This window comes from Entelurus aequoreus, linkage group LG08, assembly GCF_033978785.1.
Source record: "Entelurus aequoreus isolate RoL-2023_Sb linkage group LG08, RoL_Eaeq_v1.1, whole genome shotgun sequence".
Taxonomy (NCBI): domain Eukaryota; kingdom Metazoa; phylum Chordata; class Actinopteri; order Syngnathiformes; family Syngnathidae; genus Entelurus; species Entelurus aequoreus.
The window spans coordinates 7,361,779-7,386,547 of record NC_084738.1 but is presented as its reverse complement, the minus strand read 5'-3'; the positions used below and the strand labels follow the sequence as shown (position 1 = coordinate 7,386,547).

Genomic DNA, 24,769 nt, shown 5'->3' with positions numbered 1-24,769 from the left:
ACGTCAACAAATATCTCCATACAGTAAATGCTAGAGGATTAACTGAAGAACTTTGCGCGAGTCTGCCATTTTTATTCAGTGGTAGTCCAAAGTCATAGTCAATAAGTTTCTATCCTCTTTTTGCGGGGAACACTGGCTCGTACATGTACATGCATTCTAAAATCCTGTGGTGTTACTATTTCGAATAAAAAGTAGTATATATTTCTAATTTATATCTGTCAGTAGACTCGATATGGAAGCGCTAAAACGGATGGTTGTTTTCCTCTTTGTTCCGGAGGACACAACGTCCACAGTTTCCAAAAACAATTTGAAATGTGGACTCATCAGACCACAGAACACTTTTCCACTTTGTATCAGTCCATCTTAGATGAGCTCAGGCACAGCGAAGCCGGCTGCGTTTCTGGGTGTTGTTGATAAATGGCTTTCGCTTTGCATAGTAGAGTTTTAACTTGCACTTACAAACAGTAGTTACTGACAGTGGTTTTCTGAAGTTTTCCTGAGCCCATGTGGTGATATCCTTTACACACTGATGTCGCTTTTTGATGCAGTACCGCCTGAGGAATCGAAGGTCTGTAATGTCATCGCTTACGTGCAGTGATTTCTCCAGATTCTCTGAACCTTTTGATGATATTACGGACCGATGGTGAAATCCCTAAATTCCTTGCAAGAGCTCGTTGAGAAATATTGTTCTTAAATTGTTTCACAATTTGCTCACACATTTGTTCACAAAGTGGTGACTCTCGAGACTGAGCATTTCATGGAAGCTGCTTTTATACCCAATCATGGCACCCACCTGTTCCCAATTAGCCTGTTCACCTGTGGGATGTTCCAAATAAGTGTTTAATGAGCATTCCTCAACTTTCTCAGTCTTTTTTGCCACTCGGGCCAGCTTTTTTGAAACATATTGCAGGTATCAAATTACAAATGAGCTAATATTTGCAAAAAATAACGTTTTCCAGTTTGAACGTTGTGTATCTTGTCTTTGCAGTCTATTCATTTGAAAATAGGGGAACAATTATTTGCAAATCATTGTATTCTGTTTTATTTGTGTTCAAAGCATTACTCAGGCCAGTTTTGTGCAAGGATTCTCTTTTTTGAAATTACACAGTTCCTTTGGTGACAATGCAGTTTTTTTTAATAAAGTAATATTTCTTTACAAATATGTCTTAGTATTTACATTAGAGTACATGGAATATAATTTAGTTGAGATAATGTCTGTCAGTAAGTTTACATGCACGTATCAGTCAGATTCCTACTATAGTTTTTCTTGGTATTTTTACACTTTTTCGTGATGTCCCAGTTTAGATACACTGCCTCTTAACGCGATTGTTGGCCGACATTGTGTGCCTCCAAAACACACGTGGGCAATTTTCCCTCTAATTGTTCATGTGTCTGAGCAAACATGAAAACTCCCTGAGCATTCAGTGGAGCATATGTGAGCAACATCACACGTGGCAATACCAGCAGCACACCTGTCTCAAACCAATCTTTTATAATAACACTCAAATGAGAGGAGTCATTTTCATGAGATTATTTTGTAATATTAATATTTGGCCCACTTGTAATGAAAATAAAATAAATCTTGTTTTTCATAAGCTATGGATTAGTATTGTACAATATGTCTGGGTGGGGGTCCTCCTTTGAAAATCATTTGTACCCCTTTCAGAGATCACATTTAGTTGCCCCTAAACATCCTCATGTTGCACAATTGAATGTAAGCATAGGATGAAGTGTGCATTCCTGTAACTTTCTCTAGTAACAGCATTCCATTATTAATATCAATAAATTAACATTAATAATAAATGACAGTAGAATAAGCACACATATGACTGAGGAGTTATAGTGTAACTTTGTGTGGTGTTTGAGTTATCCGAGTTTTTGTGTGGCCATAAACACACCTGTGGCTTAGTGCTATGCGTGTTGGTGACAGATGACAAGTTGGTTTTGGCCTGGTTTGTACGGCAGAAAATGACTAGTTTTTCGAGATAGAAGTTTTTTACTCATGTTTTTGGTGTGGTTATGGCCGAATATAAACAGTTTTGCTCAATAAAGTGATCGATATAATTCCTGTCCTCGAAGCATCTCGATAGACTTTATAATAATTGAACGGTGTTCAATTGAACGGTGTTGACGAACACCGTTAGGGCCGCTTGTTGTCACTGTCACTCAGAGTTGCATTGCAAATTTACACAGAATACATGTGTTTATTTTGTTTTAGAATTCATTTGGTGCGCGGCATATATTTGCTGTGCGCAGGGGACGCTTGAGCAGTGCGCAATTGCGCAGGCGCGCACCTTAGAGGGAACGTTGCACCTGGGTTATGTTGGCCATTTCAGCTTGTCTCACAGAATGTTACATGCTAGCAGCTTAGTGTGGTCAAAAGATCTTTTTACAGCTCTAAATTGCGGTAACATTTAAAATAATGTGTGTGTATGTATGAAACTGCTTTGGCTCTTGTGGTTGTGGTGCTTCTCAGGGCTTTGAAACAAGTCACTCACTGTTCTCGTGTCTACAATACTTTTGTTGCAACTTTAAACTACGAAGCAAAAGCTGCTCTTTTAGAGTGGATTAAATCGATTGTTATGTATTGCTCTGACATACTATTTGTTATCCATGACTCATAAATGACTAAAGAAAAACTGACATATTAATTTCAGTCTGATATGTCAGAATTTTAAATAAATCTTAGAATATGGTTGCTAGTTATGCTTCTACCCAACAGAGATGTGCTCAGGTGTCATGTCACATGTTATACCTGGCTTATTCTGGAATGTTTTGCCGCTTATTAAACAGGTTGTTTTATTTTATTTTATCCATGTACTTTTAAAAAATTGACTTACCATAATTTCTGGGCTATAAAGTGCACCTAAATATAAGTTGCACCCACCTAATTTTTGGACTAACTTTCTTGTGTACATATATCTTGCCCACACAAGCCTATAAGCTGCAGGTATATACATTGAAACGTGAAATATTTACACAGGTCTCTGTTTTCCTTTTCAAATTTAACAAAAGGCAGTGGCTCTAACACGGCAGACAGTAGCCTACCGGAGAGTGCTGTCTTCGTACTCCTACTTCTCCTCTTCTTACTGCTGAAGTCGTCTTCTTCAGCGCATGGTGGTCTGGCCTTTTGGGGCCCTTAAGTTCGACGAGTGTTTACTTTTTTGATGGGCGGGTCTATCATCTTCGGCTTTAGTGCAGGGTGGTGTGTCCATAACATGCTGAAAGACGGCCTGAATGATCATGTGAGCACGTTTAATTTACTGTGAACAATTTCAGTGGTCCGCCATGACCCGTTCGGCAATTTCATTGGTCTGATTTGACAAGGCTAAATTTATTGGTGGCGAAATCCATAAATTAGCCACAGCACTATATAAAGCGCAGGGTTCAAAGTGTGGGGAAAAAGGTAGCGTCCGAAAATTACGATATTTCAGTTTCTGTAGCATGCATTTGTCACATTATTGGTTGTTGGCCAGAACATATCCCCCTTACTCCAACTTGAGTGTTTGATTTACGGAGACTGACACATCGTACAAAGTAGAGCTGAAACGATTCCTCGAGTAATTCGATCACAAACTATATTCGAGGAATTTTTGCTGCTTCGAGGCGTCGTTAAGTTTTTTTAACGGCATTTTGCCTCGTTTAGTAGTCAAAGCTCACGTTTCGCATGGACTGTTTAGGTATTGCACAGCGTGTTTACGACTCAGATCATACGGCCCCTGCACTGGACAACACCACTCTTTCAAATACGCTTGAGTTTAGTAAACTTTTTCGTCGACATAACTCGCAATGTCAGACGCCGCAGAAAGCAGTGTACAAGAGCCATAGCAAAACGAGGGAATTAAGAAGCGACGAAAGTTGTCTAAGGTGTGGGCACACTTCACACTAAAATCGAAGGAAAACGCAGTAGTATGCAAACATTGCAAAGTGGAGCTCGCATACCACAATAACACAAGTTCGATGCTGTAGCACCTGTAGAGAAAGCATCCGATTGAGGGACGTCCAAAGGCGAGGTAAGTAATCTATTATCAAATGTAAACGCAAAAGTTGTGTTAGTAAAATAAATGTTATTCCATCCATCCATCCATCTTCTTCCGCTTATCCGAGGTCGGGTCGCGGGGGCAGCAGCTTAAGCAGGGAAGCCCAGACTTCCCTCTCCCCAGCCACTTCGTCCAGCTCCTCCCGGGGGATCCCGAGGCGTTCCCAGGCCAGCCGGGAGACATAGTCTTCCCAACGTGTCCTGGGTCTTCCTCGTGGCCTCCTACCGGTCGGACGTGCCCTAAACACCTCCCTAGGGAGGCGTTCGGGTGGCATCCTGACCAGATGCCCGAACCACCTCATCTGGCTCCTCTCGATGCGGAGGAGCAGTGGCTTTACTTTGAGCTCCCCCCGGATGGCAGAGCTTCTCACCCTATCTCTAAGGGAGAGCCCCGCCACCCGGCAGAGGAAACTCATTTCGGCCGCTTGTACCCGTGATCCTGTCCTTTCGGTTATAACCCAAAGCTCATGACCATAGGTCAGGATGGGAACGTAGATCGACCGGTAAATTGAGAGCTTTGCCTTCCGGCTCAGCTCCTTCTTTACCACAACGGATCGATACAGCGTCCGCATTACTGAAGACGCCGCACCGATCCGCCTGTCGATCTCTCCGGCATCCTCCCCCACCATCGCAGCCAACTCACCACCAGGTGGTGTTTGGTAGAAAGCTCCGCCCCTCTCTTCACCCGAGTGTCCAAAACATGAGGCCGCAAATCCGACGACACAACTACAAAGTCGATCATGGAACTGCGGCCTAGGGTGTCCTGGTGCCAAGTGCACATATGGACACCCTTATGTTTGAACATGGTGTTTGTTATGGACAATCTGTGACGGGCACAAAAGTCCAATAACAAAACACCGCTCGGGTTCAGATCCGAGCAGCCATTCTTCCCAATCACGCCTCTCCAGGTTTCACTGTCGCTGCCAACATGAGCGTTGAAGTGCCCCAGTAGAACGAGGGAATCACCCGGGGGAACACTCTCAAGTACTCCCTCGAGTGAATCCAAAAAGGGTGGGTACTCTGAGCTGCGGTTTGGCGCGTAAGCGCAAACCACAGTCAGGACCCGTTCCCCCACCCGAAGGCGGAGGGAAGCTACCCTCTCGTCCACCGGATTGAACTCCAACATGCAGGCTCTGAGCCGGGGGGGCAACAAGAATTGCCACCCCAGCCCGTCGCCTCTCACTGCCGGCAACGCCAGAGTAGAAGAGAGTCCAGCCCCTCTCGAGAGAACTGGATCCAGAGCCCTTGCTGTGCGTCGAAGTGAGTCCGACTATGTCTAGTCGGAACTTCTCCACCTCGCGCACTAGCTCAGGCTCCTTCCCCCCCAGCGAGGTGACGTTCCACGTCCCAAGAGCTAGCTTCTGTAGCCGAGAATCGGACCGCCAAGTGCCCTGCCTTCGGCTGCCGCCCAGCTCACATCGCACCCGACCTCTATGACCCCTGCTATGGGTGGTGAGCCCATTGGAGGGGGAACCCACGTTGCCTCTTCGGGCTGTGCCCGGCCGTGCCCCATGGGGACAGGCCCGGCCACCAGGCGCCCGCCATCGTGGAGGGAAATCTGGGTCCATAGTTTATTTTTTATTTTTTAAATGTTATTCATTATGATAACCAGAATGTGTTCTTTCACTCCCGCGAAGTCATCAAATGCCGCCAAAAGGTGTTGAAAACTAACAACGCTATCCGAGCTGTCGTGTTCAATTAGCCTTTCATTAGTAACCACGTGAAGGTAGTCGTGCAAAGTTATTCAGGTTATTCAAGTCATGCAACCACATGCTACTTGGATAGCTTGCACTTGCACCCACTATAGTCTCTGTAGAATGTAAGAGTGCCAAGTCCTTGTTCACAGTGGTAGCACTTGTGTGCCAAGTTCCTGTCAGCCATATTGGTTCTGAATATGAAGTTGCACATTTCAAATGCAATATTAAAGGCACAACCTAATCCACTTTTTATGTTTGATATAATGAACACTGTTCTTATTGTTTAATTCTGATGTTAAGAATACATTTTTATTTTAACTTTCTCAGGGAATTTTAATTTTGAACAAATTTTATATATTTGTGTTTTCATCTCAAACATGTTATGATGGCAACATTAACATTGATTACTATTTTGCATGCAATTAATGCAATGAACTGTATTGCATTCTTAAAATGTTGTCACTATTATGTGGTTTGTCTTTTTATGTTTTTTATGTATTGTTGGCAGGTTGAAAACAGCTTAGGGGATTTGCGTGGAGAAACCAACATTTAAACGGCACCGTATAATAATCATCAATAAGGCACGAGAGACAATAACTTTGTTCATGCGGTCACACCACACAGCACATAGGGCTGTGAGCGCACCTGTTTCTATTAGCACACACAAATTGGCTCAATCAAACACGGACGCATTTCAGCTGTGCGTGTCAGCCTTCAATAATGAAAACAGGCGTTTAGGAAATAAAAGACAGTTAGGCCAAACGCAATAATTGAGGGCACATCTTAACATGTATAATTAAACCTTAATTAAGCAAAAATATGATTCATTCGATGACTCGATTAATCGATCGGGATATTTGATATAATACTCGATTACTAAAATATTCGATAGCTGCAGCTCTAGTAGAACGCTTGCTCTGATGAACGGTTGATGGATTCGATGTTTTAATGCCACCTTTTAATAAGTCAAACTTAAAGGTACTCTTTGCAACTTGCTCAAAGTTATATTATTTAAAGCAGAAAATATAACAAGAACACCACTGGCTTGCTTGCGTTAACATTAGTGGTTTAACAGAACACATTTGTGTTAAAATGGTCTATATTTTTCACAATTACTAAGTATGTGTAGTAAATATTTTTACCGGCCCGAATAAAATGATTTGTGTTTACAGCAGTCACTCACCTTGTCTCGTCAACACGTACGCACAGAGAGCGCATGCACACATACAATAGCAGTCCTATTATTAGCTAACAACACATCAAGCTAACGCACGTGCATGTATTACGTACGCACGTAGTTACGTCATCCCGTTGTAGAAGCTGGAAGAGGGCAGGATATACTGTGGAAATACTGTAGATATACATTGGAAAGTTAGCACCCGCTAGTCATCTGTGTAAATGTTGCAAATAGCCCCATTGAGGTGTTTACAAAAGCTGGTTTCAACTGATGAACTAATTTCTTTTTAGAGAGTTTATCACTCGTACATATTGCCACATGCAAAATCCACAAGTAAACTGCTTGAATCTAGAATCTTACTACAGTTGCACACTTTTAAATTACAATTATTTTCAAATTGTACAATCTTCCAAAAGATGGTTTATACAAAAAGTGAGTTTAATATCATACTACGACAAGCAACAAGTTTACAACATCTGCATAAGCACAACATCATTGGATCTGATCTGACAGAGATATAGTAATCCAAATACAATGGGTAAATAATTATTTAATCCCCTCATGATTTTGGAAGTTTACCTCTTTAAAAAGACGGTTAATAATTTTTTTGTTATTACAATTTTAATAGAAAGAAACAAAATATCAACATATCCAGAAAAAAGGTTACGGTTCACATTGATTTCTTATTTGATTGAGTGAAATAACTTTTTGATTCCAAAGCAGAAGGCCTTGTTGGCAAGCACAGAAGTCAGCCATTTCTTGTTTTTTTTTTTTTATTGTAACCATTGTTATTGGTTTGTCCGTGCGGTAGTTTGTCAACAAAATACGTTTTAGGTGGGTTTTTGTTACTTTTTGGAAATGCCTAAAATGGGATAAAGAATAACTGATTTTGGGCCTGATCTAAATAATTTTTACGACGTACATTACGTTTACTTTTCTGTGTGTGTATGCTAGTATGCTAAAGGCCCCGCAGAGACAAAGATACTGGATGACTGGCGAGAGTGTTCACTCGGTTTCTTTCATCTCGCAAAGAGTTATGGACACATTTTGATAATACTTTCAGAAAATGCCAGAAATGGCGGAAGGAATAAGTGATTACATTTTGGGGATCAATATCTGGATTCAGGACTTTTTTACTACTGGGAGGTAGGGCATGGCAGAGGTCTGTGCTCTCCAAGTACTTTTTCCGGTATTTGTAGTTTTCAATTGATAAAAGTTAGATATATTTGGAAAATTTGATTTCTTCTCATCAATGTGTGGATTTTGAACACAATTTGATGGGAATATCCTTTATAACACATCATAAAAATGAATAGGTCGTTTTACACAATAAAAAAAACCCCAAAAACACAGAAAACAAATGCAAGTTTTACGATGAATATTCTCCAGATTAGTTGCCACCCGAGCAGCTGCCTGATCAAAGGATGCAAATAAGTAAGCACGGCACAACTCCATGACTAATCTTCTCATTAAGGTGGCAAGTCACTTATTCTAGCAAATAATCATATTAAACTTACAGAACAAACACATTGCCCTAGCCAAATCCCGCTTGTAACTGCTCCAAGCCCAGAGGAATAATTCCAGCACGGGGTTTATATCTCAATAGCAAAAAGGAAAAGGCAAGGCAGGAAATTCTTGGGAAAACTAGGACTTCCCACACTTCTTTTGTCCAGCGAGGGTTGTCTATTGACCAGCAAGCCAACTCCTGCAGACTGCCAGCTCAGGGATAATTTTTCACATGATCATGCACCGTTTAGTTATGATATCATGCTCACATGTCATATAGGCCCAATAAATCATTGCTCTGTGAAGTGCACTTCATGTTAGGCCTATGTGGTCTAGACCAATGGTTATCAACTGCATTAGTCCAAGGGCCAGAGTTATTCTTGAGGTGAGATCATTTCTGAAATAAAATAAATAAAATTTTTTTGGATGTGTCCTACTCTGACAATGCAACTTGTCAACAATGTAGACAATGACCTTTCCACAGAGGCTGTTGTAGCCGCTGCTAAGCCTCTGCATCAAAGACCAGCAACAAGCACCTGTTGGCTTACATCTGCTCTGATGCCGATCATTCACGAGTGAGATTGGCCGATCCCATGTATTAACTGTACATTTTTCAATTAATTTATAGTGTGCTATCGACAGTTTAACACACACTATTTAAACTAGTTCCTTATTCTTTTTTATTACATACAAATGTTTCATCAAAACAGTCAATACTACACACCAACTAAACAAAAGCAAGAACTACTATCTACTACTCATTTAAATCCTTAGGTTTTTGCCCTCCATGTCCTTCTGTGGCCAGGGAATTATTTCTTAAGTTTATAAAATGAACAAAAATACATTTTCTTTAAAAAGCCTAAAAAAAGGTACACATACTTAAAAAAAACCCCAATGTTATTATTTATTATTAACAAATATTTGTTATTCTATTAAATCGTTTTGCTCTATATTTTTTATTTTTGCTGCATATTGTACAGTGTACTTTGTTGAGAATTTCTCAAGTTTCTCGAGACTTCTCCCATCCTTTCAGTGACATTTTCTTTATTAAAAACAACTAGCAACAAGTCTAGCATCTTTTTCTGGTTTTATTGGAGACTGTACTCGTTTTTAGAGACAATTAACTTCTGTCGCTCGATGTCCGCGATGAACAGCAAGAGCTTCAGTGAGCCTGACGTCACACTGCTGCTCTAGTTGGATTTTTTCTACACTGTCCTAATATTTGCACATTGCACATTTTGTAGATCGCTGTCCGTGAATATATCTCGGATATGTTGATGTAGTGAAGTGAAGTGTGAAGTGAATTATATTTATATAGCACTTTTCTCTAGTGACTCAAAGCGCTTTACATTGTGAAACCCAATATATCTAAGTTACATTTAAACCAGTGTGGGTGGCACTGAGAGCAGGTGGGTAAAGTGTCTTGCCCAAGGACACAACGGCAGTGACTAGGATGGCAGAAGCGGGGATCGAACCTGCAACCCTCAAGTTGCTGGCACGGCCACTCTACCAACAGAGCTATACCGCCCTCAGACATCCTAGACATGCTGCCGCTCCAGACAATCCTGTGCATATTGCTTACGTCATCACAACATCCGGCTTCAGCAGCCCTGTTTCGGTGAAGTCTTTTTTTCGATCCATAATTTTCAAAAATGGATTTAAAAATATTTTTTTACATTTTTTAAAAACATTTATTTAAATTTAATTATTTAATTAAGGATTCATAAAAAAAAAAAAACCTTTTTAAGCCATCTCCATACAATCAGACATAACTTTCTTAACCTGTAACTTGTTTTGAAAACGTTTCATTATAATTGTTATACCAAATAAGACATTGCGAGAATCGGTTTGAATCGATAATTGTGTTGAATTAAGAATCGATTTTGAATCGAATCAAATCGTTTGGTGCCGAAAGATTCACAACCCAGTAATTCATACATTATTTTACCTGAATTTATTTTCAAGTAAAATAACCCCACTTTTTTAAGGTGTGGCAGCACAGTATCACAGGGGTTAGTGCATGTCCCTCACAATACGAAGGTCCTGGGTTCACGGTCTTTCTGTGTAGAGTTTGCATGTTCTCCATGTTCTACCCTCCGGGTACTCCGGCTTCCTCCCACCTCCAAAGACATGCACCCGGGGATAGGTTTATTTGCAACATTAAATGGTCCCTAGCAGTGTTGGGACTAACGCGTTACAAAGTAACGCGTTACTGTAACGCCGTTAGTTTCGGCGGTAACTAGTAATCTAACGCGTTATTTTTTATATTCAGTAACTCAGATACCGTTACTGCATGATGCGTTACTGCGTTATTTTACGTTATTTTTTATGTAGTATCGGCTAGAAACTGAAGATCTGAGTGTGTTTTGTGGCAGCGCTGCGGTGGAAAATAAGAGGCGTACGTGCTTTGTGTGGGTGGGGGCCGGGGGGACGACTCCCATACCGTAGTTGAGGAGCGCAGGGGAGACGTTTCTTCGGGGCTAACAACCTTCACTTTACCCGGAAGTGGTCTTTACAGCTGAGGGTGAATGACGAGGCCGGCGGTTTGTTGCAACTTTGTGACTTTATTGGACGCAGCCCTCCACCAAGTAGGGATGTGCGTATCGATCCTGTGGTATCGATATATCGATACTCACACGCTACTCATTTGGCATCACTTTTCTGAAAAAAGTATCGATATAAACCAAAAAACGGCGTGTGGGGGTGCAAGCATCACTTTCAGATGTTTTTGATGACTTACTTAACTTACTATGTGCTGGTACACCCCTGTACCTGGCAGAGTATAGAGCTGGCCCAGTCACGTGACAGAAGACAGCGAATGAGCGTCGTCAACGTGCAACACACACACAGCCAGCCGACAGCGATGCAGCCAGGCATATCCAGTGTTGTCCATTTGTTGACTTAAAACAGGCATTGTTTTTTTTTTTTTTTTAGTAATGTTTACTGAATATTTTTGTGTGGAGTTTGCATGTTCTCCCCGTGACTGCGTGGGTTCCCTCCGGGTACTCCGGCTTCCTCCCACCTCCAAAGACATGCACCTGGGGATAGGTTGATTGGCAACACTAAATTGGCCCTAGTGTGTGAATGTTGTCTGTCTATCTGTGTTGGCCCTGCGATGAGGTGGTGACTTGTCCAGGGTGTACCCCGCCTTCCGCCCGATTGTAGCTGAGATAGGCTCCAGTGCACCCCGCGACCCCGAAGGGAATAAGCGGTAGAAAATGGATGGATGTTTAAATGATTATCCTAAATTCAAATAATTTCCACACAGGGGAATTTACTGTTAGTTGAAAATTGCTTGAGTATTTAAAACAAGATAAGAAAGAGATACAATTTGGAGATTCTTCATTTTTGCATTACAGTTTTATTTTTTTCCAAGAAAATCTTGAATATATGATTGAATGTGATTTTGGTTTTAATCTGTGACATGATTTCTTACATTTCGAAAACATTAGCCTATTTCATATTTCATTAATTGCTAATTATATCACAAACTTTAAAAAATAACTGCAGCTTCTTGCAATTCGGATTTGACTGTTAATTGGAAAGCCCTAATATTTAATTATTATTATATATAATATATAGTTATTATTATATATAATATTTAATTTATTTTTCATATTTATGTTATTTATTTTAATTTTACTTTTATTGTATATTGACCATAATAAATGTGGTATAAATGGTCTGTATTTGTCTTGTGATTTGTCTTAAATAATAACAATAGTAATAATATTTTTGACTGACAAAAAATTGCCAATAAGAAATTATTGGTATCGGTATCGATGAAAATGCAAGAAAAAGTATCGGTATCGTATCGAATCCTAAAAGTGTGGTATCGCCCATCCCTACCACCAAGCTAGAGAGAGCACCTGCAAGCACTCACTGTCGCCGGTCGCTCACTTCTCTCGCCCACTCACTCACTGACGTCATTCACCTCACACACTGTCATATCTTAAAGGGCCACACACACACGCACACACATAAACGCTACTATCATAACAACTAACAAGACATCAAGGCGAAGCCAAGAGTCAATTTTTTTAACAAGGAGAAATTCTCAATACTTTTCTTTTGTCGAGCACAAAGAAAATAACATTTTTGTTAAATGTAAGTTGTGTCTTGGATCAAATATCCTATCTACTTCAAGTTCATTATGTTGCAGCTATTTAAAATAGTTTTGTCAATTTGTTCTGGCCAGAAACAAATTGGCCTTTGAAACATATCTTTGTCTTTGTGTGTTGTATGTAGACCACATTGTTTGTGTGTTGTATGTAGACCACATTGTTTGTGTGTTGTATGTAGACCACATTGTTTGTGTGTTGTATGTAGACCACATTGTTTGTGTGTTGTATGTAGAGCACATTGCTTAGCAGAGTTCAGTGATGCAAATGCATGTCAAGTTGATCAACACATTGTATTATTCTCCAGTGCAATAACAGTACTGAAATTAAGGCTAAAGGGCATTAATGGGAGCTTTTAAAAAAGAAAAGAAAAAAAGAAGTAACTAAATAGTTACTTTTCAAAGTAACGCATTACTTTTTGGTGTAAGTAACTGAGTTAGTAACTGAGTTACTTTTGAAATGAAGTAACTATAACTCATTACTGGTTTTCAGTAACTAACCCAACACTGGTCCCTAGTGTGTGAGTGTGAATGTTGTCTGTCTATGTGTGTTGGCCCTGTGATGAGGTGGCGACTTTTCCAGGTTGTACCCCGCCTTCCTCCCGAATGCAGGCTCCAGCACCCCACTGGATGATCAAGTACATTTAGAGGAAACCCTGTTGGTGTTGTGTTATATATTTTAACAGTACTGTACCCTACTTCTTCCAATAAGACTTGTTTGACAATTTATGTCTGATTGTCCAGAGAATCCTTGGGAAATCATAGCCCAGACACATTTGATTCAAATACTAAGTCAAATAGAGGTTAGCTACTTACTGTTTGCAGGTCAGGCTGTGGTCTTGTGACATACTAGATATTAGACATGCCCTGCAGTTGCACGGATACAGTATGTCCACTGGTGAAAATTGTCCTGTGTGAGAAAGAATTCCACAGTGTTTTCAGGATCCTGTGGTTATCTTGTGATACAGGATTTTCAGATTGTAAAAGACTGTGATGTGGTTGATAGTAGGATTGGGCGATTACGGTAAAAATCAAAGTCATGATTAATTGAAACTTTAACCTCAATTTCGGTTAATGACCAATTATCCCACTCTTAAGTCGTTATCCTACATGTAGACAAAGTGTGTCCAAACAACAGAATTAATTTTGGGTACATGCTATGTACTGTTTGCTTAGTGTTTCAGTTTTCCTTCATGATGCTTCTGTGTTGCGGACAAGACGGGTTTCCGGCAGCTGTTAGGATGTGCGACACCTAGCTCTTTGTTTTGTAACTTGACAATCAGTACTGTATTTAAGTGGAGGTCCTGGACTGGAGTTTGCATGTTCTCCCCGTGACTGCGTGGGTTCCCTCTGGGTACTCCGGCTTCCTCCCACCTCCAAAGACATGCACTTGGGGATAGGTTGATTGGCAACACTAAATTGGCCCTAGTGTGTGAATGTTGTCTATCTGTGTTGGCCCTGCGATGAAGTGGCGACTTGTTCAGAGTGTACCCCGCCTACCGCCCGAATGCAGCTGAAATAGGTTACAGCAGCCCCCGCAACCCCGAAAGGGACATGCGGTAGAACATGGATGGATGGATGGATGGATGTACAGTATTAGGGGGATACGGGAAAAATCTATATAATCCACATGGCAGTTTTCCATCGGTTAAAACTCTGAATGTTGATTTCGATTATGTTTTGAATAATTGCTCAGCACTCGTTGACAGTATAAAACCCAACAGGAGATGACACATCCTCAAAAACTCAAAATGAGTAGGTTCTCTTGTTTATTTGTATTTTACAAATACAATAAGTGATAGTCCTTCAAAATTCTTAATTTATTATACAAATGTAAAAACATTTATGATAATAAGAAACATCCACTCATATAACGGACTTAAATTATAGTGACCAGGAGACTATCTTAAATACGATGGTGTTAATCTTGTTGAGTACCCATAATCATAATACATTATGACTCCATCATGACTCATTTACAAAACCCAAAACCAGTGAAGTTGGCACGTTGTGTAAATCGGAAATGAAAACAAAATACAATGATTTGCAAATCCTTTGCAACCTATATTCAATTGAATAGACTGCAAAGACAAGATACTTATATATTTGATGCCTGCAACATGTTTCAAAAAATCTAGCACAAGTGGCAAAAAGACTGAGAACGTTGAGGAATGCTCATCAAATACTTATTTGGAACATCCCACAGGTGAACAGGCTAATTGGGAACAGGTGGGTGCCATGATTGGGTATAAATACTCAGTCATTCACAAACAAGGATGGGGCGAGGGTCACCACTTTGTGAACAAATGCGTGAGCAAATTGTCGAACAGTTTAGAACAATATTTCTGAATGAGCTATTGCAACGAATTTAGGGATTTCACCATCTACGGTCCGTAATATCATCAAAAGGTTCAGAGAATCTGGAGAAATCACTGCACATAAGCGGCAAGGCCAAAAACCAACATTGAATGCCCGTTACCTTCGATCCCTTAGGCGGTACTGCATCAAAAACCGACATCAGTGTGAAAAGGATATCACCACATGGGCTCAGGAACACTTCAGAAAACCACTGTCAGTAACTACAGTTCGTTGCTACATCTGTAAGTACAAGTTAAAACTGTACTATGCAAAGCGAAAGCCATTTATCAACAACACCCAGAAACACAGCTGGCTTCGCTGGGCCCAAGCTCATCTAAGATGAACTGATGCAAAGTGGAAAAGTGTTCTGTGGTCTGACGAGTCCACATTTCAAATTGTTTTTGGAAACTGTCAGTGTTGAGGAAAAGAACCATCCTTACTGTTATAGGCGCAAAGTTCAAAATCCAGCATTTATGATGGTATGGGGTGTATTAGTGCCCAAGGCATGGGTAACTCACACATCTGTGAAGGCACCATTAATTCTGAAAGGTACATACAGGTTTTGGAACAACATGTGTTGCCATCCAAGCAACGTCTTTTTCATGGACGCCCCTGCTTATTTCAGCAAGACAATGCCAAGCCACGTTCTGCACATGTTACAACAGCGTGGCGTCGTAGTAAAAGAGTGTGGGTACTAGACTGGCCTGCCTGTAGTCCAGACCTGTCTCCCATTGAAAATGTGTGGCGCTAGGTTGTGAGTTCAAACCCCGGCCGAGTCATACCAAAGACTATAAAAATGGGACCCATTACCTCCCTGCTTGGCACTCAGCATCAAGGGTTGGAATTGGGGGTTAAATCCCCAAAAATGATTCTCGGGCGCTGCACCGCTGCTGCCCACTGCTCCCCTCACCTCCTAGGGGGTGAACAAGGGGATGGGTCAAATGCAGTGGACAAATTTCACCACACCCAGTGTGTGTGTGACAATCATTGGTACTTTAACTTTAACTTTAACTTTATGAAGCGTAAAATACGACAACGAAGACCCCGGACTGTTGAACAAATTAAGCTGTACATCAAGCAAAAAAGGGAAATAATTCCACCTGAAAAGCTTCAAAAATGTGTCTCCTCAGTTCCCAAACGTTTACTGAGTGTTGTTAAAAGGAAAGGTGATGTAACACAGTGGTAAAAATGCCCCTGTGCCAACTTTTTTGCAATGTGTTGCTGCCATTAAATTCTAAGTTAATGATTATTTACAAATTAGGTTTCTCAATTCGATCATTAAGTATCTTGTCTTTGCAGTATATTCAATTGAATATAAGTTGAAAAGGATTTGCAAATCATTGTGTTCTGTTTTTACTTATGATTTACACAACGTGCCAACTTCACTGGTTTTGGGTTTTGTACATTTCAACCGAACCGGTACTTAGAAAACATGGAAAATTTACACATTTTGCTTTTAGTAATGGTAATGATGAATAATATAAGTAAGATAACTACCGTAATTTCCGGACTATAAGCCGCTACTTTTTCCCCTCGTTCTGGTCCCTGCGGCTTATACAACGGTGCGGCTTATTTACGGCCTGTTCTTCTCCGACACCGACGAAGAGGATTTCGGTGGTTTTAGTACGCAGGAGGAAGACGATGACACAATGATTAAAAACTGACTTTTCATATACCGGTAGGCTGGTTATTTTGATAACGTACAGGCGAGCACTTTGTATTACTTTGCACCGTTGTATTATTTGTACTCTGCACGAATGCTGTTCGCCATGTCAAAGATGTGAAAGTTTGATTGAATGATTGAAAGATTTATTGTTAATAAATGGGACGCTTTGCGTTCCCAAACAGTGATCTCTGTCCCGACAATCCCCTCCGTGGTAGCAGGAACCCCTATATACTACGGTAATTACACATCAAAACCCTGCGGCTTATAGTCGGGTGCGGCTTATATATGGAGCAATCTGTAATTTCCCCTAAATTTAGGCAGTGCGGCTTATAGTCAGGTGCGGCTTATAGTCCGGAAATTACGGTAAGTAATACAATCAACAATATGAAATGAAATCCACAACTAAATATCATATTTATCGCAATACAATCAGCAGCCATGCAAAACACAGAGAATGTTTAATAAAAATTACTTGCTTCTTTTGTCATGTAGATGTTGAGAATTCCGGGGTTTATGAATGTGCATTGCTTGGGAGGACTGTGATTTCTGGCATAATGAGAAGTGTTGTGTTGCTGTTGTGGCTAGCGCTACATTACTTACTAGCGCTACTTTACATAACTTGCACTATATGACCTTCATGCAATTGTTGCAACTAGCTTCGTCTGCATTAACTTAGCCCCAAAATTAGGCATTTGTATGTCGATGTGATCTGTTACGTCGGCACCAGTGCCATTAGAGAACTGAGTTTTGGTGCCCATCGGCAGTCAGGAGTTAGTAATTTCTTGATTTGCTCATATAAACCCACAGTAGCGCTGAATTTACTGGACTAAACCTCTTTGTCCGAATAATGTTCCTGGTGTTGGTTTTCCCAGAATGCCCCAGCTAGCTAGCTCCATTCAAGACATTTGCAGAAACAAAATTAGTTCATTTCTGTCTGTCAATTGAGTATTGATACAGTGGTGCACTGTATGATTGGTTTTATGCATGTATTTGTGCTGGAGCCACATGTGTTCGTGTATTGGTACTTGTTGACAAAAGGAGCATTATGCACAGTGTTGGGGGAAGAGAGCATGACAGAACTCGGGGAAGCACATTCTTTTTTTTTTAAAGTGCAATCCTACTTTCTTTGTCATATGATGACCGGCAGGGTAAGAAAAATAAGCAAGGAGTTGTGTTAAATGTGTTCAGGACAATCAGATAATTATGTTAATCATTTGTTTGAATGCTGAGAGACAACCATTTAAACGGTATAGCATCATCAGTGTGTCAGGGAAAGAAAATGCCAATATTACTCCTACATACGGTGTTATTTTTATAATTTGTATCATTATCTGCATTACATTATTTTTCTCCGCACACATTGTTTTTTGAGTTATTGGAACTCTTCTGCAAAGGGTTTGAATTTATAAATTAATCCATTACCGGTAATTTTCTACGCTTTTATCCTGTCCAGGTTTATAATAATAATAATGGATTAGATTTTATATAGCGCTTTTCTATTGTTAGATACTCAAAGCGCTCACAGAGAAGTGAGAACCCATCATTCATTCACACCTGGTGGTGGTAAGCTACATTTGTAGCCATAGCTGCCCTGGGGTAGACTGACGGAAGCGAGGCTGCCAGTTTGCGCCTACGGCCCCTCCGACCACCACCTATCATTCATTCATAATTAATTCACCAGTATGAGCGGCACCGGGGGCAAGGGTGAAGTGTCCTGCCCAAGGACACAACGGCAGCGATTTGGATGTCAAGAGGCGGGGAGCGAACCTGCAACCCTCAGGTTTCTGGCACGGCCGCTGTACTCACTACAGGCCCCAAATATACAGTAATTAATTAGAGAGATGCTGGACCCTATCACACCTGATTTAAGGCATCCCAGGACATTGAATGACAAGTAATCCCAGGCTAGCTGCTCTAAAGTCAGATTTGTAAACCAGTAGATTTACCAAAGGCCAAATTTGAACTCACAGGCTACAAAACAGTGTTGCAGTCATGATGTCATACCACCACAATACTCAGGTGTCCACATAGATTAGCCTCATCCCTTATGAGTCTCAATTCCTTATATTTAGAAAGTACATACATACATACATACATACATACATCGATATATAGCCTGGCCCACGAGTCAAAATGTTGTGACGTCTGGTTAATATTTTAGTATCAACAAGAAGGTGTAGTATTAGTAGCCTTGGTTGTTCCTAATAAAAACAATTCACTGTCTTTGGAGAAAGATAGTGTTTCTCTTTTTGAATCCATGATATGTAAAACTCCTATGTCTCAGTATCATAAACCTGCAATATCTAACATGCCAGGCATTATGTGTTAGGAGTGGATAAGGGTATAAACATTGGAGAAGAGACCAAATACCAAATTGAACCAATTAAAACTTTTAAAAAAATAAATCTTATAGGTTAATGAGGTTATGTATTGAATGCTACTTGTTATTAAGTTACTTTGCATGATCACTTATTGTACATCGGACAAAGAAGAACCCAATTAGTCTTGATGCAAAGTGCAGATTGAGGAATTTATGTCTACTTTTTGCTGTTTGAGTACTTGCATCAAAAAACAAACATTAATGTTTTCCTTTTTTTCTTAATCTGCAGAGGTACATTGCAGTGGAAGACTCCCTGGATGGTGAGAGAAAGGATCTTCAGGATCGAGTGGTGACTTTGGAGTCACACTCACGTCAGTTGGAGCTAAAAATGAAAAACTATGCAGATCAGAGTGAGTACAATATATTAATAGGGGGTATTTTTATTTTATTTTTTTTCATAAAGAAATACAATCATGTGTGCTTACGGACTGTATCCCTGCAGACTGTATTGACATATAATGTATATATTGTGTTTCTTATGTTGTTTTAATAAAAAAAATAAAAAAAATAAAAAATACAATATTTTTAATTTTTTTATTTCTTGTGCGCGCCGGTACCAATCGGTCCGGTGGTTGGGGACCACTGATATAGTGGATTAAATGGATGGGTAAGTAATAACTAGTATTGATAACTGTTTCAGGTGTGTTGTAGTAGTGTCATGGTTGTACCTACTAGATAGTTTAGTTAGTCACTCAGCTTTTACAGGTGTTGATGTGACGACGACTTCTGGCAACGTTAGCCAGCTAGCAGCTAACAAAGTAGAGCTAAGGCCAAGGCTATTAAGGCCTACTTCACTAGTAGTAGTAGTAGTACTGAAATGTTGTATGTGTACATTACTGGAGGATCTTTTTTTTCTTCTACTTCCACTTTTACTTTGTTAGATATTTTGGATGTTGCCAGGCGTTGTCGTCACATCAACACTTGTAAAAGCTGAGTGACTGACTAAACTGTCCTGTAGATACAACGATGGCACTACTACAACACACCTGAAACAGTTAGCAATACTAGTTATTACTTACACATCCATTTAATCCACTATATGACCCTCCCTAGTGTTCCTCTGATTGGCTCGCCAGTGTCTGACCATGTCTGTGACCCAGACCGCTCTGGCTGCAGTGCCCTCTGCTGGTTGTTCAGGGGAGTGTGAAACTCTACATTCAAACTCGGTCACATTTATTTGTGCATCTGGTTTGTGGTAGGAATGTCTCATCGACACAAAAGCAAAAAAGCGATTCACATATGCAAATTCAATACAAATACAAATACAAAATCAAGAATATTTATATTCAAATCTCAAAAATATATTTACAAATACACGTTTATTTATGTGTGTGGGCAGCACGGTGGATGAGGGGTTAGTGCGTCTGCCTCACAATACGAAGGTCCTGGGTTCAATCCTGCGCCCGGGATCTTTCTGTGTGGAGTTTGCATTCTCCTCGTGATTGTGTGGGTTCCCTCTGGGTACTCCGGCTTCCTCCCATTTCCAAAGACATGCACCTGGGGATAGGTTGATTGGCAACACTAAATTGGCCCCAATGTGTGAATGTCAGTGTGAATGTTGTCTGTCTATCTGTGTTGGCCCTGTGATGAGGTGGCGACTTGTCCAGGGTGTACACCGCCTTCCGCCCAAATGCAGCTGAGATAGGCTCCAGCACCGCCCGCGACCCCGAATGGGACAAGCGGTAGAAAATGGATGGATGGATGGATGGATGGATGGATGGACGTATATTTATACAAATTCTTGATTTATTTGTGTGTCACATTTTTATATTTATACATTTTATTTGTATATATTTTAAAATCACAAAAATATATTTACAAATACGCATTTATTTATACAAATTATTCATTTATTTGTATATCACATTTGTATTTGTATATTTATTAATATATGCATATGTATTAATATCATATTGATACATATAAGTTGATGTGAGACAATTCTACTTCCATACACTTACAGCATTCAAATTGTGTGACTATTGTGTATTTTCTTTTAAATAGTATTTCAAGGGAGCTGATAATGCTGCTTGGAGAATTTGCCAATGCGATGCAAGCAGTGATGTCGCACAGCTTCCCACTGATGTTATGTTAAAAAGACTGAATCAACAGCACCACTGCTGGTTGCAGCCTAGCAGTGCACCCAATTTTGGCTATATTACTTTTTTTCATAATTATCCAAACATATGGATGGATGATGGATAATAGTAATAATGCATGGGGCTGTCAAAAATAATGCTTTAACGACGGTAACTAATTTATTAAATGAGTTACGTTAAAATCCTTAGGGTGATTAAGAACATGTCTACACTAAGTAATAGTTATTAATAATAATTATTTAGCCTAAGCACCGTTTCAGCCACACTAAACCTGCGTTTAAGGTCCCCCTCCTCGGACAAATTTTTACACAGGTAAGTCAGCCGTGTAATTCTTGAATCTCCGGCACTTAGCTTTGTATGGACTCATTGATTGTTTACAAAGTGAGTTCGGAGAGGAAGTGACGCCAGAAAGACCACGCCCACACAGGAAGTGACGCCAGAAAGTAGGGGTGTGGGAAAAAATCGATTCGAATTCGAATCGCGATCCTCACGTTGTGCGATTCAGAATCGATTCTCATTTGAAAAATCGATGTATTTATTTATTTATTTATTTTTTTTAAAAATTAATCAATTCAACAAAACAATACACAGCAATACCATAACAATGCAATCCAATTCCAAAACCAAACCCGACCCAGCAACACTCAGAACTGCAATAAACAGAGCAATTGAGAGGAGACACAAACACGACACAGAACAATCCAAAATTAGTGAAACAAAAATGAATATTATCAACAACAGTATCAATATTAGTTACAATTTCAACGTAGCAGTGATTAAAAATCCCTCATTGACATTATCATTAGACATTTATAAAAAAAAATTGTGATACAGTCAGTGTGTGACTATAAATATGGCTTTATGGATGTGACTGTGAAATGGCCAGGCAGCGTGCATGATGCCTGCATCTTTGCTAACTCCGCCATTAGCGCGCAGCTAAAAGATGGAACCATCCCCTCGTGTCCCAAACAACTGCTGGAAGATGAAGATCCGGGCCCTTTTTTTATTTGGGGTGACCCAGCTTATCCCCTGACGCCATATCTCATGAAAGAATACCCCAACGGCGGAGTCAACCCACAACAACAATACTTTGGGTATTCTCTGTCTAGATTAATTGTTGTAATTGTTGTAAAATGTTCTTTATCGCATTGTTTACGTGTCCAATAAAGATTAGATTAATTTATGATGTCTCAGGTGTGATTCACTACAATAGACACACTGGATTCTAGTTAGTTGAAATACCACAACACTGGATATTGTTCAAAGGCGATACATTTTAATTTAAAAACTTGCACACAAAACACAGCAAACAAATGTAAAATACACAGCAAACTATTTACAATATAGCTCTTTTAAATAACTTCACAGTGAAGTAAAGTCATCTACTGGAGAGTAGATGGACACTTTTTTTTTTTTTTTTCCGCGCATGCGTACTAGGTCGCGTTGCGCCGGCGGACGGAGGGGAGCGAGGGTCTTAAACGGTGGTATTGTTGTGTGTAGACACGGATAAGGTTAGGTGTGATTTACCCTGGATAACCTTAGCCGGCTTCGTGTAAACAGGGCCTAACACATGTGCCTGATGGCAAGCCACACTTCTCCTGTTATGACAGCAGAATGGGAAACACGGCTTAGTGGAGGCTTTAGAATAGGCTTAAATGCTTTGTGCTATGTTAACCAGGGGTCTCCGACACACGCACCGGCACGCACTTTAATGTGGAAATTTGATGTTAGTGCAGCCCGCGAGTTTTGAACTAATGGCGCTTGATAGCGTCATACTTGCCAACCCTCTCACTTTTCCCGGGAGACTCCCGAATATCAGAGCGTGAGACACTGCATTTGGCACCCTCTACAATCTGCCCTAACAGTGTACCTGCTCGACCACACGTAGAATGCAATTTCAGCTTGCTCACGTAAGTGACAGCAAGGCGTACTAACTCAGCAGCCACACATCTTACACTGACGGTACCAATACCCAGAATCCCATGCAGCCCTAACTCTTCCGCTCAACCAACGCACGGAGAGGGGGGGGCGGGGGTTGATGTGTGGGGGGATTTGGTGGTAGCGGGGGTGTATAATGTAGACCGGAAGAGTTAGGGCTGCATGGGATTCTGGGTAATGGTTGTGTTGTGTTTATGTTGTGTTACGGTGGGATGTTCTCCAGAAATGTGTTTTTCATTCTTTTTTGGTGTGGGTTCACAGTGTGGCACATATTTGTAACGTAACAATGTTAAAGTTGTTTGATACGGCTACCGTCAGTGTAAGCTGTGTGGCTGATGAGTAAGTATGCTTTGCTGTCTCCTTTGTGTGCAAGTAATAACAACATGCAACATGTGGCTGGACTGGCACACTGTATGTAAATGCTATAGAGGACAATTGCCCAGTGCAATTAGGGCACGCCCTTTATTTAGTAATTAGAGTGTAAATAGGATTATTTTTTCCCTGGGAGTAATTTATGAGAGACACTGACATCCATAAATCTCCTGCGAAAATCGGGGGGGTCGGCATGTATGTAGCTGAGCCGCATCAGAGTGGTCAATGAGCCGCATGCGGCTCCGGAGCCGCGGGTTGCCGACCCCTGGTCTATACCCTGTATTTAAAAAATAAAAAAAATGTACATCAGCCTGACCTAAGCCTAAGGTTTATGTGTTAAACACATGATTAACACATGGTTTTATATCATTTAACAAAGTTTTTTCATGTTAAACTGTAAGTAGGTTAGATATAATTATTGAATACTAATTCAGTGTTAATATTTGAGTGAGACCCTTGCCCCACTGTAGTGGAAAAGTTGGGCCCGGAGGTCAAAAAGGTTAAAGATCCCTGATCTATACAGTACAGTTGTAGAATGCTAGCTCCTTTTGACAGCGCAAACATTGCACTCTGTTGTCTGTCTTTTTAAGTTTAAACTTTTGACAGCATCTGTCCTTTCCTTTAGACAAATTCCTCTCTTCCTCCCTCATAGCTGTCTTTCTTTGAGACATTTCTCTCTAACACTTATTTCTGCCGTACGGATACTATGTTTAAGTATTTTAAGTTTTGGGCACTCAATTGTTATTAGTTACTCATTAAACAATTAATACAGCGCAACGATTAAGCAAAAGAATAGAAATCAAAGTTTTTTTTCTTATCGAACAGAGGCTTGTAATCCTTATTCAAGTCTACACAGAAACACATGAAACTACGGTGTACATGAAAGCTTGAACCCTTAAATCCTAGAATCCTAAATAAGTACGGCGATAAGTATAAGTAGTAAAACAAAGTATATACAAAATTTATCAGGTGAAATAAACAATGTGGGCATGATGGCGTCCTGGTGAACTTGTCAAAACTAATTTGAAAGCCATAATAATGATATAATATCAAATATTCGTTCCACACAATCGTGAAAATTGTAATTGATAATTATGCCAATCTCATGATTGTAGCCTCTTGTCTGAGGGGAGATGGAGCTGAGCATTGGGGTTCGAAGAGAAACAAAAACTGTTATAAAAACATCTATCAACAGCAATGTTGTAATCTTTATTTGAAAATGAACCTTAATTGACATTTACTTCTATTTGTTCTGCTATAGTCAATATCGCAAGTGATAAATCATCATAAAATGGCTTAAATTTGCTAAGCATTACAATAACAATAATTTTTAGATTGCATCACAAAAAGGGGAGTTAATCTTCATACGGCATCAAAGAATAGTCCTCATGATGAGTGCATGACTGCCCTGTTGATA

General features: G+C 40.2%; 1 protein-coding gene across 2 annotated transcripts in view; it reads left to right on the top strand.

Moving 5' to 3' along the window:
• LOC133655356 (C-Jun-amino-terminal kinase-interacting protein 4-like) overlaps nt 1–24,769 on the top strand; it is a 93,856-nt gene that overhangs the window by 20,583 nt on the left and 48,504 nt on the right. For both annotated transcript variants that reach the window (XM_062055421.1, XM_062055420.1), the window contains exon 2: nt 19,173–19,293. In XM_062055421.1, coding sequence (XP_061911405.1) covers nt 19,173–19,293 — 121 coding nt within the window. The remainder of the gene's footprint in view (nt 1–19,172; nt 19,294–24,769) is intronic.